Source organism: Chiloscyllium plagiosum, unplaced genomic scaffold (genome assembly GCF_037043375.1).
Source record: "Chiloscyllium plagiosum isolate Xiang-an unplaced genomic scaffold, Cpla_swu_hap1 HiC_scaffold_5, whole genome shotgun sequence".
In the NCBI taxonomy this organism is placed as follows: Eukaryota; Metazoa; Chordata; class Chondrichthyes; order Orectolobiformes; family Hemiscylliidae; genus Chiloscyllium; species Chiloscyllium plagiosum.
Window position 1 is genome coordinate 125,826,325 of NW_028270143.1, and position 18,137 is coordinate 125,844,461.

The following is an 18,137-nucleotide window of genomic DNA, read 5'->3' on the forward strand; positions in this document are numbered from 1 at the left end:
CTTGGTACTATTTTGCCCCATTCTTTATCGGAGTCTGACAATTCCCTATCTCTACATCTATTCTGACTCCGAAGTCTCTGGGACTTTGTTTTGTTAATACTGACTCTGTTTTGTAAGACATTCATCTACAGATTCCTGCTGAAACCCACCTTTAGGGTTCACCTGGGAATTACTCAGTGCTCCAGGAGAATAACTATTTCACCCCTGTCCCCCTGACTACCTCAGACAGTCATCAGTGACATTATTGACACAGTTCGGATTGTTCAGTAAATGCTACTCAACCACATTTGGTTTTGGGATTTGCAAGTGTGGGCTGATTGAGTACAGTCTATACTCTGCCAGTTAGGAACTTGATTCAATCAGCCAATTGTTGGGATGTACATTGGGAGTTCGGGAATCCTCGCTCTCCCCATTGCAATTGATAATGCCGCTTGAGATTTGGATTTCTTGTGTTTGTCCTGATGATCACCTTCAGCATTAACTCGATTTTCAGTTCCATCCTTCCAATTGTCTCCTGTCTTTTCTAATTGGCTGTTGACACCGACAGAGAGCAGCGATGCGATTGGCTCATTTGGGACACTAAGCACTGGGGCTGCTCTTCTTGATGAGGTCATCCAGGAGGTCACGCAGCTTCTGTGAAATAGCAACCTGGAAACAAAGGATGGACTTGCGTTGCCGTAGCTCATTTCACATCCCAAGCTCATCCCAAAACCCTTTGCAGCCAATGATCTGAGGCTCAGTAACCAATTTACACAAAGCATGCTCCCACAGAGAGCCACGTGGTGATGTAATGATGATTGAGGGATAAACATTGAGGACACCTCTGTTTCGGGTTTGTGTTGATGTCAGTGTCACTGACCAGCTGATAAGACCCAGGGACCTCGCACTTATGTCCTTTGATAATTCTCCCTCACAAATGGCCCAGGGGTTGTTATCCTGGATTATACCCCCATGTCCCTGGAGGGGGAATCGAATCCATGGCTTATGGACTCCAGGGTGAGATGCTAACCCAGATCACAAACTCATTTCCCCACTGCAGTGAGAGGATCGAAGATTAACCCCCCTACCCATCAGCTGCAGAGGCCTTTTCCAGCCAAATTCCCTCTGACCAATGAACCAAACTGGGGTTTAAACCAGGAAGAGAACCTGCTAACGGCCCTGTTCATCGCGAGGATCCTTCGATAAACAAACATCTAACATAGAACTTACAGCAGCAGGTTTCAGCTCTGACTTCATACCTGGTAGGGAGCAGGATCGTGAAGATGCTTGTATTTTGGAGCGAGGTTGTTTAAGGAGCTCTGTGCGTGCCTCCTGATCTCTGATGTTGTACAGAGGCTTTCACAAATCTAAGTTAAAACCCAGAAACAGATGGTTAGGGAGAGCCTGGATAAGCGTGTATTCTACTGCATTCCGTTTCTAGTCTTGTTACTGCTAAACTAATCCAAAATCCATTCCTGTGAAGGATGGCAAGGCACCAAGACATAGTCTACAGCACAGAAAAAGGACCTTCGGCCCATCACTACTCCTAGTCAATCCACTAGGGGCAGAATTCAAGGAATACAGAAAGCCCTCACCCTGTGGAGCACTTTAGGGAGCTCTTGCTCACATTGACCCTGTGCAGTATTATACACGCTTTGTATAGGGAGGCTTGTGTTTGTAGCACCACCCCTTCCCAGCTGATTCCGAGTCATCGTGTCAGGGTGGTAGAGAGATCCTCATGCTCAGAGGGCCCCTTGTATAATGGCATCAGCAGTTCCTCACCACTGAAGGAGGGGAGGAGAGGTGCCAGGCAAATGGTGGTCCCACAGCTCCCCCCTGTCAGAATGGGTGAAGGAAGACCATGCGTCTAACAGCGTGATGGTCTAGGGGAGCGAGATGGGTCACGTTGGATGGACCCATCAACACAATCTGGGTCACCAACCGTCTGGATTGAGGGCCTCAATGTCCCCACGATCGATATGGCATAAGTGCTGGCTACCACCAGAGTCCATTTACCAGGCCCACCAGCTGGGAAGATCGGGCAGTGGGGGAGGGGGGACCATGAACTGGTGACTCCCGGGTCAAGGGTCAGGACACCGGGAGAGAACCATGAAGGTGACTGGACCTGTAGCTGGTGTCTTTGGGCAGTACCTCTCATTGAGGATACCCTCTGGCTACTCGCAATGGGGAAAAGGGCATGAAAATGTTCTACAGAAATACACCACCCTCCTGGGCAGAGATTCCAACTCTGTGGGATCGCCATCTTCACGGTCAAAGAAAGAAATCTTTACATTTTGCAACTTGGAATGTTAAAACAACCCCAAATTATATCCACACTGTGCCACATGGATTAATAAGGCACCATTAGCCTCAATGATGGGAAGGAATGTTTGACTCCCCAACTGCACCATCGTCATCAACTCTTCTGCCCTGATCCTCAACTCCAACGAGATCTAGGAAAGGTTCTAACCTGACCTTTGAACTCCTCACTGCTTTCCCAAAAGATCATCTATCAGGGGCAGGTTCCATGGTGGGTAGGACGTGGGAGTGGTGGCTTCCATGGTGGGTGGGACGTGATTCCAATATCTGAAGAGGAACCATCAGGGAAAGATTGACACCGATGGACAATGTGCCTGGCACTGCCACAGTCTAATAGCATCCTCTTCCACCAGACAGACAAATACCAAACCACACAGTACAATCCCATCTCCCTCCTGGATTATGTTGTTGTTCATGTCAACGATCTAAGTGTGGTCTGTATCATTCCGACCATGTGGGGATGATGGCTTTCGGACAGACCAACTTGACCAATCAGTGATGGACAGGTTCTGTACACATCACTAGAGAGTGGATATGGGGCGGCATGGTGGCTTAATGGTTAGGACTGCTGCTTCACAGTCCTAGGCACCCAGGTTCGATTCCAGCCTCAGACGACTCTCTGTGTGGAGTTTGCACGTTTTCCCTGTGTCTGTGTAGGTTTCCTCCGGGTGCTCTGGTTTTCTCCCACAATCCAAAGTTGTACAGGTTAGGGTGGATTGGCCATGCTAAATTAGCCATAGCGTCCAGGAATGTGCAGGGTACGTAGGTCAGTCCTGGGAAATGGGTGTTTACAGGAATGGGGGTGGGTCTGAGAGGGATGTTCTTTGGAGGGTCACGTGTGGACTTGATGAGCCGAATGGTCTGCTTCCACACTGTAGAGATTCTATTCTGATCTAAATCGCCCATAGTGCCTGGGGATATGCAGGCTGGATGGATGAATTCGCTGTGGGGTTACAGGGACAAGAGTAGGGGTGGGTCTGGGTGAGATGTTCTTCAGCGGGTCAGTGTACTCTCAATAGGCCAAATGGCCTCTACCTGCACTGTAGCGATTCTATGATGCAATGGATAATCTGATTGACATTTGGCTCATTCTGAGGAAGTCTCCGATGTGCGTCACCAGCTGTGTAATGCTGCTAATACCTCCTCAAATACTTCACCCATGAAACTGCTCTGATTAACCAGTTCTGTTTGATGCTGGATGAATTTAAATTGTTCTCAGTTTAGTATGTGTGCTACCTGAGTGAGCACAGAAATCACAGAATGTTGAATTTTTTTAGCATGGAGTGAAGATGCCTTAATGTTTATCTCAGTCGATACAAGGCCAGGGAAGAAACTAGATGGTGGGGGAGGTGGGGGGGGGATTCTTCTTTTCACCAAACAGTGACCTTCTGGAGGTTTATAAAATCGTGAAAGGCATGGATAGGATAAATAGATAAGGTCTTTTTCCTGGTGTGGGGAGTGTCCAGAACTAGAGGGCATATGTTTAAGGTTAGAGGGGTAAAATTTAAAAGGGACCTGAGGGGCAACTTTTTCATGCAGAGGGTGGAGGCTGGTGTGTGTTAGAATGAGCTGTCAGAGGAAGTGGTGGAGGCTGGTACAATTACAACACTTAAAAGGCACCTGGATGGGGTATATGAATAGGAAGGGATGAGAGGGATATGGGCCGGGTGTTGGCAGGTGGGACTAGATTGGGTTGGGATATCTGGTCGGCATGGACGGGTTGGACCGAAGGGTCTGTTTCCGTGCTGTACGTAACTATGCTGTGATTAGAGTCATAGAGATATACAGCATGTAAACAGACCCTTCAGAAACAGGGGAGCCAGACCATTCAGGGACAAGGTCAGGAAGCCCCTCTTCACACAAAGGATTGTGGAAATCAGGAACTCCTTGCCCACAAAAGACTGTGGATACTCAGGCTGAACTGAGAGAGAGATTTTCCAAAGTTTAAGCTGTCAAAGAGTATGAAACTATGTCTGGTAAAGGTGAAGCTTCCTGCAACACAATGATTGGCCCTGTCTGCACCTATCCTCGTTTGTGATCTGATTAAGTAATGGCCAGGCAATGACCGTCAGCAATGAGAGACAATCTAACCACCACCTTGACAGTCAATGGTATTACCATCACTGAATCCCACACCATTATAAACATCCTGGGGGTTACCATTGGGAGAGAGAGAGAGAGGGGAACTCAACTGGACTCACCACATAAACACAGTGGCTACAAGAGCAGTTCAGAGGTTGGGAATCCTGCAGTGAGTAACTCACCTCCTGACTCCCCAAAGCCTGTCCACCATCTACAAGGCACAAGTCAGGAATGTGATGGAATACTCCCCACTTGCCTGGATGGGTCCAGCTCCAACAACACTCAAGAAGCTTGAAGCCATCCAGGACTGAGCAGCCCACTTGACTGGCACACATCCACAAGCATCCATTTCCTCCACCACCGACACTCAGTAACAGCAGTGTGTACTATCTACAAGATGCACTGGAGAAATTCACCAAAGATCCTCAGACAGCACCTTCCAAACCTGTGACCACTTCCATCTGAAAGGACAAGGGCATCTGATACATGGGAACACCACCCCTTGCATGTTCCCCTCCAAGCCACTCACCATCCTGACTTGGAAATATATCGCCGTTTCTTAACTGTCTCTGGGTCAAAGTCCTGGAATTCCCTCCCTAAGAGCATTCTGGACTGCAGCGGTTCAAGAAGGCAGCTCATCCCCACCTTCTCAAGAGACAACTAGGGACGGGCAATAAATGCTGGGCCCAGCCAGTGACCCCTAGATCCTGTGAGTGAATTTTTAAAATGGCTGCATAACCCTGAATGGGCTGAATGGTCCCTTCCTGTCGGAATGGCCATATTGTGCCAGAAGTTGGAATGTGAAGCATGGGCAGGGCGAACAGAAATCAGATGGTCTCCTTAGTCAATAACAAGGGGCTATTGTTTTAAAGTGTGAGACAGGAGGGATTTGAGGAAAACCTTTCTCACCCCAGACCGTGTTAGCAGGGGGGTCTGAATGCCCTGCCTGGGAGGGGAGTTGAGGCGGGAAACCTCACAACCTTTAAAATAAACTTGGATGAGCTCTCGAAATGTCCTAACATTCAAGGCTAAGGGCCTAGTACAGGAAAAGGACTAGTGGAGCATATTCCTGGTGGTATGGACTGATGGGCCGAAGGGCCTTTTCACTACCGTCTAATTTATATGAATCTCAGGGATTTGAGGAATAAACGTGTAATACAATGCTGTGAGTCACTCCTTGAAGAAAATCTACAAGGCCTTTGGAAGGAACAGCTGCTGGACGGGGAAGACTGAGTGAGACGATTCTGTGAGGGAGCTCCAGGAGGGGCCTGGTGATGGCGCACTGGCAGCTGAAGGGTGGGCCGAAGCGCCGGTCACTCACCTGGCCGTGTTGGTAGTAAACCCGGTGGAGAGTCTCCACTTGCGCAGCCGTCACCCAGAAACCAGCGCATCGCCCGGTCAGAGCGTAACACTTGATCTCCTCATCGGCCCTCAGCTCTGGCTCCTCCGCTAGAGTCAGGAGATCGAGGAAGGGGCTTCCTGAGGTGGGGTGGGGTGGAGGATGGGAGGGAGAGGGATCAAGGTTGAGGGTGAGCACGGGTGGGGTTAGGGGTAACAGGGATAATGGAGGGGTGGGGCAAGAGTGGTGGGGGAGGAGGGATATGGGTGAGGGGGCAGAGAAAGATGAGATTGATCCATTGTGTTAGATGGATTGCTTGCTATTCTCACTGTAAGACATTGCCCTGGTATCAGCCTGATTGGGATTAACATCCAGAAATAGAGAGAGCCAGGACTGCACAGCTAACGTGATGTTCGAGATTGACTAACCCTCTCCCCCAAAAGGTATGTTTATCCTTCCATGCCTGTCCATACCAGCTTTCTCCATCTGTCCCTCCCGACAAACAAAAATGGCCACTCTGCCCTTTGACCTGCTATACCATTTGATAAGGTCAGGGCTGATCTGAATCTAACCATGACTCCACAACCTTTCACCCCTTCGGGAATCATGTATCTATCTCCCTCTGCCCTAAAGCTATTAAGAGGTTCTACATGAGGATGAGAGTAGGAAGGACAGGGACAGGATTTCAGGGTCACAGGAATGTGCTGTCAGACAGCAAACTGGCCAGAAGTATCCGAAATAAGGTAGGTGAGCTTGCAGCATGGGACTTCGATGTGGTGGCCATTTTGGAGACATGGATAGAGCAGGGTGAGGAATGGATGTTGCAGGTTCCAGGGTTTAGATCTTTCATTAAGAACAGGCAAGGTGGTAAAAGAAGGGGAAGCGTGGCCTTGTTAGTCAAGGATAGTATAACAGTGGCTGAGAGAACTTTTGATGAGGACTTGTCTACTGAGGTAGTGTGGGCTGAGGTTCGAAACAGGAGAGGAGAAGTCACACTGCTTAGAGGTTTTTTTATATAGGCCTCCGCAGAGTTCCAGGGAGGTGGAATAGAGGATTAGCAAAATTATTCTGTGTAGGAGTGAAAGGAACAGGGTGGTCATTATGGGGGCTTTAACTTCCCCAACATTGACTGGAAATGCTATAACTCCAGTACGTTGGATGGATCAGTTTTTGTCCAATGTGTACAGAAGGTTTCCTGACACACTATGTCGAAGGGCCGACAACAGGGGAGGCAACACTGGATCTGGTGCTTGGTAATGAACCAGGCCAGGTGTTTGATTTAGTTGTAGGTGAGCACTTTGGAGAGAGTGACCATTATTCAGTTACATTTAGTTTAGCGATGGAAAGGGATAGGTACATGCCACAGGTCAAAAGTTATCGATAGGGCAAGGGCAATTATAATGTGATTAGGCAAGAAATAGGATGCATAGAATGGGGTAGCAAAACGCAGGGGATGCAGACAATCGAAATGTGGAGCTGGTTTAAGGAACAGATATTGCGTGTCCTTGATATGTGTGTCCCTGTCAGGCAGGGAGAAAGAGATAAGGTAAGGGAACTGTGGTTTCTACAGAAAAAGCATCTCTTGTTTCAAAGAAGAAGGAGGCTTATGTGTTGATGAGGCAAGATGGTTCAGATGAGGCGATGGAGAGTTACAGATCAGCTAGGATGGATTTAAAGAGAGAATTAAGAAGAGCAAAGAGAGGACACGAGCAGTCTTTAGTAAATAGAATAAAGGAGAACCCTAAAGCTTTCTATAGGTATGTGATGAAAAAAAGGATGGTTAGGGTAGGAATAGGGCCAGTCAAAGACAGAAGTGGGAAGTTGAGTGTGGACCCTGTGGAGATCGGAGAGGTGCTAAATGAACATTTCTCATCGGTTTTCACTCAGGAAAAGGAGAATATAGTAGAGAAGAATGAGGTACGAGATATTAGACTAGAAAGGATTGAGGTTAGTTACAAAGAGGTGTTATCAATTCTAGAAGGAGTGAGAGTAGACAAGTCCACTGGGCCGGATGGGATTTATCCGAGGATTCTCTGGGAAGCTAGGGAGGAGATAGCAGAGCCTTTGACTTTGATATTTGAATCATCATCGTCTATGGGTTTAGTACCAGAGGACTGGAGGATTGCAAATGTTCAAGAAAGGCAGTAGAGATGACCCAAGTAATTACAGATCAGTGAGCCTTACTTCTGTTGTAGGGAAGTTTTGGAAAGAATTATAAGAGATAAGATTTATAATTTATAATTTATAATCATCTAGCAAGCAACAATTTGATTTCAGATAGTCGACATGGTTTCGTCAAGGGCAGGTCATGTCTCACAAACCTCACTGAGTTTTTTTGAGAAGGTGACCAAGCATGTAGATGAGGGTAGGGCAGTTGACATGGTATACATGGACTTCAGTAAAGCCTTTGATAAGGTTCCACATGGTAGGCTGTTGGAGAAAATACAGAGGCATGGAATTGAGGGTGATTTTGCAGTTTGGATTAGAAACTGGCTTTCTGAAAGAAGGCAGCGAGTGGTAGTTGATGGAAAGTATACAGCCTGGAGTCCGGTTATTAGTGGTGTGCCACAAGGATCTGTTTTCGGACCACTGCTGTTAATCATTTTTATAAATGACATAGACGCAGGCATAGGTGGATGGATTAGTAAATTTGCAGATGACACGAAAGTTGGTGGAGTAGTGGACAGTTTGGAACAATGCTACAGGTTGCAGGGGGACTTGGATAAATTGCAGAATTGGGCCGAGAGGTGGCAAATGGAGTTCAATGCAGCTAAATGTGAGGTGATGCACTTTGGGAAGGATAACAGGAAGGCAGAGTACTGGGTCAATGGAAAGATTCTTGGTAGTGTGGATGTGCAGAGGGATCTTGGACTCCATGTACATAGATCCCTGAAAGTTGCCACCCGGGTTGATAGTGCTGTTAAGAAGGCATACGGTGTGTTCGGTTTCATTTGTAGAGGGATAGAGTTCCGGAGCCGCAATATCATGCTGCAACTATACAAAACGCTGGTGCGGCCACACTTGGAACGTTGTGTACAGTTCTGGTCCCCATATTTCAGGAAGGATGTGGAAGCATTGGAAAAGGTGCAGAGGTGATTTACCAGGATGTTGCCTGATCCGGAGGGAAGGTCTTATGGGGAAAGGCTGAGAGACTTGGGTCTTTCTCATTGGCAGGAAGAAGGCTAAGAGGGGATTTGATAGAGACATACAAGATGATCAGAGGATTAGACAGGGTAGACAGTGAGAGTTTTTTTCCTAGGATGATGACATCAGCTTGTACGAGGGGGCACAGCTACAAATTGAGGGGTGATAGATTTAAGACAGATGTCAGAGGCAGGCTCTTTACTCAGAGAGTGGTAAGGGCATGGAATGCACTACCTACTAAGGTAGTCAACTCAGCCACATTAGGGAGATTTAAACAATCCTTAGATAGGGACATGGATGATTTTGCGATAGTGTAGGGGGATGAGCTGAGAATAGTTCTCAGGTCGGCACAACATCGAGGGCTGAAGGGCCTGTTCTGTGCTGTATTGTTCTATGTTCTAACCCTCTGAGAAAACAAACTGTTCCTCATCGCTGTTAGAAATGGGCACCCCCTTATTTTTAAACCCCCAATGACCTTGAGTTCCAGATCCTCCCTTCAACCCGGTCAAGTCCCCTCAGGACCTCTCCATTTCAGTGGCCCCTCACTCTCCTAAAATCCCAATAATACATGCCCAGTCTTTCCTCAGAAGGCAATCCGCTGTCTATAAGGACCAGGATGAGGCAGTCTAGAGCAGCACTGTGCCACAACAAGCTGCCAAGGGTGCCGGGGTGGGGGGGAGAGGGGGGGTGGTTCGGGTAAGCTGTTTAATCGGTTGACCTCCGGCAGGAAGAGTGGGCAGTGACCAGGCATCCTCACCGTGACTGGGCCGCACTGTAGCCTCCACAAAGTGGCCACCCTGTTGTGAGAGGCAGCTGGGCAGACGGGTGGACGGCCAGTGGGAAAGGAAGGGAGGAGGCTGCGGTGTGGCGGTAGGGGTGACCCTCACCCATGCCTCGGCGCAACCATTCCTGCCGCGGCATCATAAATGCAGGCGGAACGTCGCGTTGCCGAGCAACTGGTTCAGTGGAGAAAGAGGGGGGTTGCCGTCTCATGGAGGAGGGCCCTGATACCAAGAAGGTTTAGGAGTCTCCGGCCTTGAGAGCCTGAGCGTATAAAGCTGCTCAGTCCGAGTGCGGAACCCCTTCACAATGGCTCATGTGTGCTCCAGAGAATAGAATCCTGCACAGAACGATCCCAGTGCCTGAGAGAGCTAACCCTGAGCAATCTTGTACAGTTTGGAATTCTAACGAGCTGTTCAGGGAGCTAAAGCAGGTTAAAACAAAAACATTGAGCGATGTCTTTAATCTGCCTTTCCCCTCTCCCCCCATCCCAGCTTCTGTTACACAGATCTGCAGCACAGCAAAAATACCCTTCAGCCCATCTGTGCTGGTCAGTAATAACCACGAAACTATACCGTCGTGCCTCTCACTTTCTCCTCTGACATCTGGGTAATCATTTCGATCTGAAATGCTTCCCTAGAGGCTGCGCTGATAGGTGCAGCAATTTGGCGTTGGATTGTATCAGTCTGTTTATGGTTGATTGCCCACTGTGCTTAACTAGTTAAACCTAGTTGTGGATTCAGAGAAAATTTTTAAAAGCTCCCAACAATCTGGAGTTGTGAAGTGGAGGTGCCAGTGTTGGACTGGGGCGGACAAGGTCAGAAGTCAAACCACACCAACATTACAGCCCAACAGGGTTATTTAAAATTACAAAACTCCCCAAGGGCTGCTCCCTTGTCAAGTACTTCACCTGGGGCAATGCTCTAAAAGCTGGCGATTTCAAATAAATACTGGGTTTCTGAAAACCAGAGCCTCAAATGTGGAGCAGACATCAGAAAGCACTGAGGAATAAAATATGTTACACAGCGAGTAACTAGAGTTGGTTCAGTGTAACTCCACCAAGGTGTTCCAGTTACAACACTGGCATCTGCCCGACAATGTGGAAAATTGCCCAGGTATGTCCTGTACGTGAAATGCAGGATAAATCCAACCCAGCCAATTACCGCCCCATCAGTCTACTCTCGATCATCAATAAAGTGATGGAAGGTGTCATCAACAGCGCTATCAAGCAGCACCTGCTCAGCAATGACCTGCTCAGCAATGACGCCCAGTTTGGGTTCCACCAGGGCCACTTAGCTCCTGGCCTCATTGGTTCAAACATGGACAGAAGAGCTGACTTCCAGAGGGTGAGGTGGGGGAGACACTGGGTGCACGCCCCAGTCTGAACGGGCTCATTATTCCGGGTCTCCTGACTCTGGCCTGTGTTGCCTCTCACCGTCAGGGCCGTACAGTCTGTAAACGGCTTTCTTCCCCGGGAGAGTCATTTTCCCTTCCTCTTCTGTCACTTTGATCCGAGGTTCTCCATCAACCTGGCTCAGCTGCAGAGTAAAGAGCAATGAGTGTTAGATCCAAGCAAAGTCCGGCCTTAAGAATTCCCAGATCCCAGAGTTGTGTTACCGAGGGAAGTAAACAGGCAGAGACTCCCGCTATCTGGCAGTGAATCCGGACAGTGAGAGCTGACAATAGAAAACTCCCCCTCATTATCAAATCAGACGAGCTCCACCATGGGGATCGGTCTGAGACGGAGCTACACCATGGGGATCAGTCGGAGGATGGTGCTCCGCCATTGGGATTGGTTGGAGGACGGAGCTCCACCATGGGGATCGGTCTGAGACGGAGCTCCACCATGGGGGTCAGTCGGAGGATGGTGCTCCGCCATTGGGATTGGTTGGAGGACGGAGCTCCACCACGGGGATCAGTCTGAGAATGGAGCTCCGTCACGCGGATCAGTCTGAGGACGGAGCTCTGTCATGGGGATCGGTTTGAGGATGGAGTTCTACCATGGGCATCGGTCTGAGGATGGCACTCCATCGTGACGATCAGTTAGAGGGTGGAGCTCTGTCACGGGGACCGGTCTGGGGACAGAGCTCAGCCATGGTGACCAGCACAGCCCTTACAATCCTCTAATTAGATTAGATTACTTACAGTGGGAAAACAGGCCCTTCGGCCCAACAAGTCCACACCGACCCTCTGAAGAGCAACCAACTCAAATATGAGAAAAGGGAGGAAACATTCCCACATCCAGACCCTCACTCTGTACCTTATAGACACAGCCCAGCGAGGGCTGTAAGGGGCATGTGACCAGGTTCGTGCCCACACCAATACAGTCCACTTCATTATCCTGCAATTGAACAAACTGGAAACTTAATACATCAGGATTACAGTGGGCTAAACCCAGGGTGGGGGGGGGTGGTGTAGGGCAGGAGTTAGAGTGGGGTTTATTCGAGGGTGTGTTAGAATGGGACAGCAGAAGGTATGGGAGTGTGGATGGGGTGGGAGATGGGGAGTCTCACTCACATCTGTCCCTGTCTCACTCTCCCCCCGTCCATGTCTCACTCTCCCACCATCCCCGTCTCGCTCTCCCACCGTCCCCGTCTCACTCTCCCCCTGTCCCTGTCTCACTCTTCCCCAGTCTCTCTCTCACTCTCCCCCATCCCTCTCTCACTCTCCCCCATCTCAGTCTCTCCCCCCCGTCCCTGTCTCACTCTCCTCCAGTCCCTCCCCTCTCTCTCTCTCTCTCTCTCCTCCTGTCCCTGTCTCATTCCCCCGTCCATGAAATACTCTCTCCCTGTTCCAGTCTCACTCTCTCCCCAGCCCCTGTCTCACTCTCCCACTGTCCATGTCCCCCCCCCCCACCATGTCCCTGTCTCCCTTCCCCCCGTGACCCTGTCTCCCTCCCCCATGATCCTGTCTCACTCCCCCCCCACCGTGTCCTTGTCCCAGTCTCACTCTCTCCCCCATCCCTGCCTCACTCTCCCCCATCCCTGTCTCACTCTGCCCCTTTCCCAGTCTCACTACCCTCCGTGTCCCTGTCTCTCTCTCTCTCCCCCGTCCCTCTCTCCCTCCCTTCCGTGTCCCTGTCTCCCTCCCCATGTCCCTGTCTCTCTCCCCGCGTGTCCCTGTCTCTCTCCCCACATGTCCCTATCTCACTTCCCCCATGTCCCTATCTCTCTCTCTCCCCCATGTCCCTGTCTCTCTCCCCCCCGTCCCTGTCATTCTCCCCCCATGTCCATGTCTCTCTCTCTCCCCCATGTCCCTGTCTCTCTCCCCCTATGTCCCTGTCTCTCTCCCCCCATGTCCCTGTCTCTCTCCCCCTGACCCTGTCTCTCTCCCCCCGTCCCCCTGTCTCCCTCCCCCTGTCCCTGTCTCTCCCCCTGTCCCTGTCTCTCTCCCCGTGTCCCTGTCTCTCTCCCCTGTGCCCCTGTCTCTCTCCCCCTGTCTCACTCCCCCCATGTACCTGTCTCTCTCCCTCCCCGTGTCCCTGTCTCCCTCCCCATGTCCCTGTCTGCCTCCCCCCATGTACCTGTCTCTCTCCCCGCGTGTCCCTGTCTCACTCCCCCCATGTACCTGTCTCTCTCCCTCCCCGTGTCCCTGTCTTTCTCCCTGCGTGTCCCTGTCTCTCTCCCCCATTCTCTCTCCCCGCGTGTCCCTGTCTCTCCCCATGTCCCTGAGTCTCTCTCGCCGTCCCAATCTCCCTCCCGCATGTCCCTGTCCCTCTCCCCCCGACCCTGTCTCTCTGCCCCCCTTCCCTGTCTCTCTCCCCCGTCCCCCTGTCTCCCTCCCCCATGTCCCTGTCCCTCTCCCCCATGAGTCCCTGTCTCTCGCCTCCTGTGTTCTTGTCTCACTCTCCCGTGTTCCTGTCTCACTCTCCCCCTGTCCCTGTCTCTCTCTCCCCCGTGTCCCTGTCTCTCTCCCCCCCGTGTCCCTGTCTCTCTCTCTCCCCCGTCCCTGTCTCTCTCTCCCCCCGTCCCTGTCTCTCTCTCTCTCTCCCCCCGTCCCTGTCTCTCTCCCCCCCGTGTCCCTGTCTCTCTCTCCCCCGTGTCCCTGTCTCTCTCTCCCCGTCCCTGTCTCTCTCTCCCCCTGTCCCTGTCTCCCTCCCCCGTGTCCCTGTCTCTCTCCCCCTGTCCCTATCTCACTCTCCCCCTGTCCCTGTCCCTGTCCCGCTCCCCCCTGTACCTGTCTCTCTCCCCCCCGTCCCTGTCTCTCTCTCCCCCCCGTCCCTGTCTCTCTCTCCCCCCCGTCCCTGTCTCTCTCTCCCCCCCGTCCCTGTCTCTCTCCCCCGTCCCTATCTCACTCCCCCCCCGTCCCTGTCTCTCCCCCGTCTCAGTCTCCCCCCCGTCCATGTCACTCTCCCCCCCCCCCCGTCCCTGTCTCTCTCCCCCCCGTCCCTGTCTCTCTCCCCCCGTCCCTATCTCACTCCCCCCCCGTCCCTGTCTCTCCCCCGTCTCAGTCTCCCCCCCTGTCCATGTCACTCTCCCCCCCCCCCCGTCCCTGTCTCTTCCCCCCCGTCCCTGTCTCTCTTTCCCCCCGTGTCCCTGTCTCTCTCTCCCCCGTCCCTGTCTCTCTCTCCCCCTGTCCCTGTCTCCCTCCCCCGTGTCCCTGTCTCTCTCCCCCTGTCCCTATCTCACTCTCCCCCTGTCCCTGTCCCTGTCCCGCTCCCCCCTGTACCTGTCTCTCTCCCCCCCGTCCCTGTCTCTCTCTCCCCCCCGTCCCTGTCTCTCTCTCCCCCCCGTCCCTGTCTCTCTCTCCCCCCCGTCCCTGTCTCTCTCCCCCGTCCCTATCTCACTCCCCCCCCGTCCCTGTCTCTCCCCCGTCTCAGTCTCCCCCCCTGTCCATGTCACTCTCCCCCCCCCCGTCCCTGTCTCTCTCCCCCCGTCCCTATCTCACTCCCCCCCCGTCCCTGTCTCTCCCCCGTCTCAGTCTCCCCCCCTGTCCATGTCACTCTCCCCCCCCCCCCGTCCCTGTCTCTTCCCCCCCGTCCCTGTCTCTCTTTCCCCCCGTGTCCCTGTCTCTCTTTCCCCCCATGTCCCTGTCTCTCTCCCCCCCCGTGTCCCTGTCCCTTTCCCCGCCCCCGTGTCCCTGTCTCTCTCCCCACGTGTCCCTGTCTCTCTCCCCCCGTGTCCCTGTCTCTCTCTCCCCCCGTCCCTGTTTCTCTCTCCCCTCGTCCCTGTCTCTCTCTCCCCCCCGTGTCCCTGTCTCTCTCTCCCCTGTGTTCCTGTCTCTCTCCCCGTGTCACTGTCTCTCTCCCCCCGTCCCTGTCTCTCTCTCCCCCCCGTCCCTGTCTCTCTCTCCCCCCGTGTCCCTGTCTCTCTCCCCCCGTGTCCCTGTCTCTCTCTCCCCCCGTCCCTGTTTCTCTCTCCCCTCGTCCCTGTCTCTCTCTCCCCCCCGTGTCCCTGTCTCTCTCTCCCCTGTGTTCCTGTCTCTCTCCCCGTGTCACTGTCTCTCTCCCCCCGTCCCTGTCTCTCTCTCCCCCCCGTCCCTGTCTCTCTCTCCCCCCGTGTCCCTGTCTCTCTTTCCCCCCCGTGTCCCTGTCTCTCTTTCCCCCCATGTCCCTGTCTCTCTCTCCCCCTGTGTCCCTGTCTCTCTCTCCCCCCATCCCTGTTTCTCTCTCCCCTCGTCCCTGTCTCTCTCTCCCCCCCGTGTCCCTGTCTCTCTCTCCCCTGTGTTCCTGTCTCTCTCCCCGTGTCACTGTCTCTCTCCCCCCGTCCCTGTCTCTCTCTCCCCCCCGTCCCTGTCTCTCTCTCCCCCCGTGTCCCTGTCTCTCTCTCCCCTGTGTTCCTGTCTCTCTCCCCGTGTCCCTGTCTCTCTCCCCCCGTCCCTGTCTCCCTCCCCCCCGTCCCTGTCTCTCTCCCCCCGTGTCCCTATTTCACTCTTCCCCTGTGTCCCTGTCTCTCTCCCCCCGTCCCTGTCTCCCTCCCCCCCGTCCCTGTCTCTCTCCCCCCGTGTCCCTATTTCACTCTTCCCCTGTGTCCCTGTCTCTCTCCCCCCGTCCCTGTCTCTCTCCCCCCCGTCCATCTCTCCCACCCGTCCCTGTCTCTCTCCCCCCGTCCCTGTCTCTCTCCCCCCCGTCCCTGTCTCTCTCTCCCCCCCGTCCCTGTCTCTCCCTCCCCCCCATACCTGTCTCTCTCTCTCCCACTGTGTCCCTGTCTCTCTCCCCCCTGTGTCCCTGTCTCTCTCCCCCCGTCCGTCTCTCCCCCCCGTCCCTGTCTCTCTCCCCCCCGTCCCTGTCTCTCTCTCCCCCCCCGTCCCTGTCTCTCTCTCCCCCCCGTCCCTGTCTCTCTCTCCCCCCCGTCCCTGTCTCTCCCTCCCCCCCGTCCCTGTGTCTCTCTCTCTCTCTCCCACTGTGTCCCTGTCTCTCTCCCCCTGTGTCCCTGTCTCTCTCCCCCCGTCCGTCTCTCCCCCCGTCCCTGTCTCTCTCCCCCCCGTCCCTGTCTCTCTCCCCCCCCCGTCCCTGTCTCTCTCTCCCCCCCGTCCCTGTCTCTCTCTCCCCCCCGTCCCTGTCTCTCCCTCCCCCCCATACCTGTCTCTCTCTCTCTCCCACTGTGTCCCTGTCTCTCTCCCCCGTCCGTCTCTCCCACCCGTCCCTGTCTCCCTCCCCCCCGTCCCTGTCTCTCTCTCCCCGCCCCGTGTCCCTGTCTCTCTCTACCCCCCGTGTCCCTGTCTCTCCCCCGTGTCCCTGTCTCTCTCTCCCCCGTGTCCCTGTCTCTCTCCCCCCGTGTCCCTGTCTCTCTCCCCCCGTGTCCCTGTCTCTCTCCACCTGTGTCCCTGTCTCTCTCCCCCCGTCCCTGTCTCTCTCCCCCCCGTCCCTGTCTCTCCCCGCCCCATGTCCCTGTCTCTCTCTACCCCCTGTGTCCCTGTCTCTCTCTCCCCCGTGTCCCTGTCTCTCTCTCCCCCGTGTCCCTGTCTCTCTCCCCCCGTGTCCCTGTCTCTCTCCCCCCGTGTCCCTGTCTCTCTCCCCCTGTGTCCCTGTCTCCCTCCCCCCGTCCCTGTCTCTCTCTCCCCCCGTCCCTGTCTCTCTCTCCCCCCCCGTGTCCCTGTCTCTCTCCCCCTGTGTCCCTTTCTCTCTCCCCCTGTGTCCCAGTCTCTCTCCCCCCGAGTCCCTGTCTCTCTCCCCTCTGTGTCCCTGTCTCCCTCCCCCACTGTACCTCTCTCTCCCCCCTGTGTCCCTTTCTCACTCTCCCCCCCGTCCCTGTCTCTCTCCCCCCCGTCCCTGTCTCTCCCCCCCGTCCCTGTCTCTCTCCCACCCGTCCCTGTCTCCCTCCCCCCCTCCCTGTCTCTCCCCCACCCCCCCCCCCCCCCCCTCCCCCCGTGTCCCTGTCTCTCTTCCCCCGTGTCCCTGTGCTGTTGTCTCTCTGACCTGGTGCTGGAGGTCGATGAGTTGGTTCAGACTGACGCTGTTGCTGATGATGATGGGGACAGCAGTGAGCCAGGAGACTGCGAACCTGAGGGGACACAGCCGTGAGGTAGTGAGCAGTTCATCCGACACAGCGCTGAGTGAGATTTCTGAATGAGCATGTGAAGGAGTGGGGAGCGTCAGGGTGAGACTTACTGGTCAGCACAGGCCTGGAGAGAGCTGCGGATCCTGAGGGACTGCTCCAGTTGGTCCCCACTGTCCAGCCGCACACCCCCCGCTCTGTATCCCAACTCGTCGAGGGCCAGGGAGACGGCACAGAAGTTGGGCACTCCGCTGCTGTGAGGGAATACAGTGAGGGCTCTGTGATGAACTGACACTCTTCACATCCACTACTGTCCAGCCCAGGGTCACCGGGACCCCCTCCCCATCATCCCCCCTCCCCCACAGGTCAGGGTCATCGGTCCCCCACCCCATCAACCCCCCTCCCCCACTCGTCAGGGTCACTGGGACCTCCACCCCATCATCCCCCCTCCCCCGCAGGTCATAGTCACCGGGGCCCCCTACCCATCAAACCCCTCCCCCCGCAGGTCAGGGTCACCGGGACCCCCACCCCATCAACCCCCCCTCCCCCGCAGGTCAGGGTCACCGGGAACCCCGCCCCATCAACCCCCCCTCCCCCACCCCCCCGCACGTCAGGGTCACCGGGACCCCCAACCCATAACCCCCCTCCCCCGCAGGTCATAGTCACCAGGGCCTCCACCCCATCAACCCCCCTCCCCCACAGGTCAGGATCACCGGGACCCCCTCCCCATCAACCCCCCTCCCCCACAGGTCATAGTCACCGAGACCCCCTCCCCATCAACCCCCCTCCCCCGCAGGTCAGGGTCATCTGGACCCCCTCCCCATCAAACCCCCTCCCCTGCACATCATAGTCACCGGGACCCCGTCCCCATCAACCCCCCTCCCCCCGCAGGTCATAGTCACCGGGACCCCCTTCCCAGCAACCCTCCTTCCCCCCCGCAGGTCAGGGTCACCGGGACCACCACCCCATCAACCCCCCTCCCTCGCAGGTGATATCACCAGGACCCCCACCCCATCAACACCCCTCCCCCACAGGTCAGGGTCACCGGGACCCCCTCC

The 18,137-nt window shown here is 54.4% G+C and overlaps 1 protein-coding gene across 3 annotated transcripts in view; it reads right to left on the reverse strand.

The window, feature by feature from the left end:
- Positions 1-439: 439 nt before the first annotated feature.
- The window catches only part of naprt (nicotinate phosphoribosyltransferase), a 78,425-nt gene continuing 60,727 nt past the window's right edge, over positions 440-18,137 (reverse strand). For 2 of the 3 annotated variants that reach the window (XM_087986858.1, XM_087986859.1), the window contains exons 7-13: positions 17,193-17,333; positions 17,001-17,085; positions 11,904-11,984; positions 11,079-11,181; positions 5,702-5,859; positions 1,239-1,346; positions 440-648 (exon numbers count right to left, since the gene is read on the reverse strand). In XM_087986858.1, the coding sequence (XP_087842984.1) occupies positions 580-648; positions 1,239-1,346; positions 5,702-5,859; positions 11,079-11,181; positions 11,904-11,984; positions 17,001-17,085; positions 17,193-17,333 (745 nt within the window). In that variant the 3' untranslated portion in view covers positions 440-579. The remainder of the gene's footprint in view (positions 649-1,238; positions 1,347-5,701; positions 5,860-11,078; positions 11,182-11,903; positions 11,985-17,000; positions 17,086-17,192; positions 17,334-18,137) is intronic. The other variant, XM_087986860.1, reaches the window with a different exon arrangement.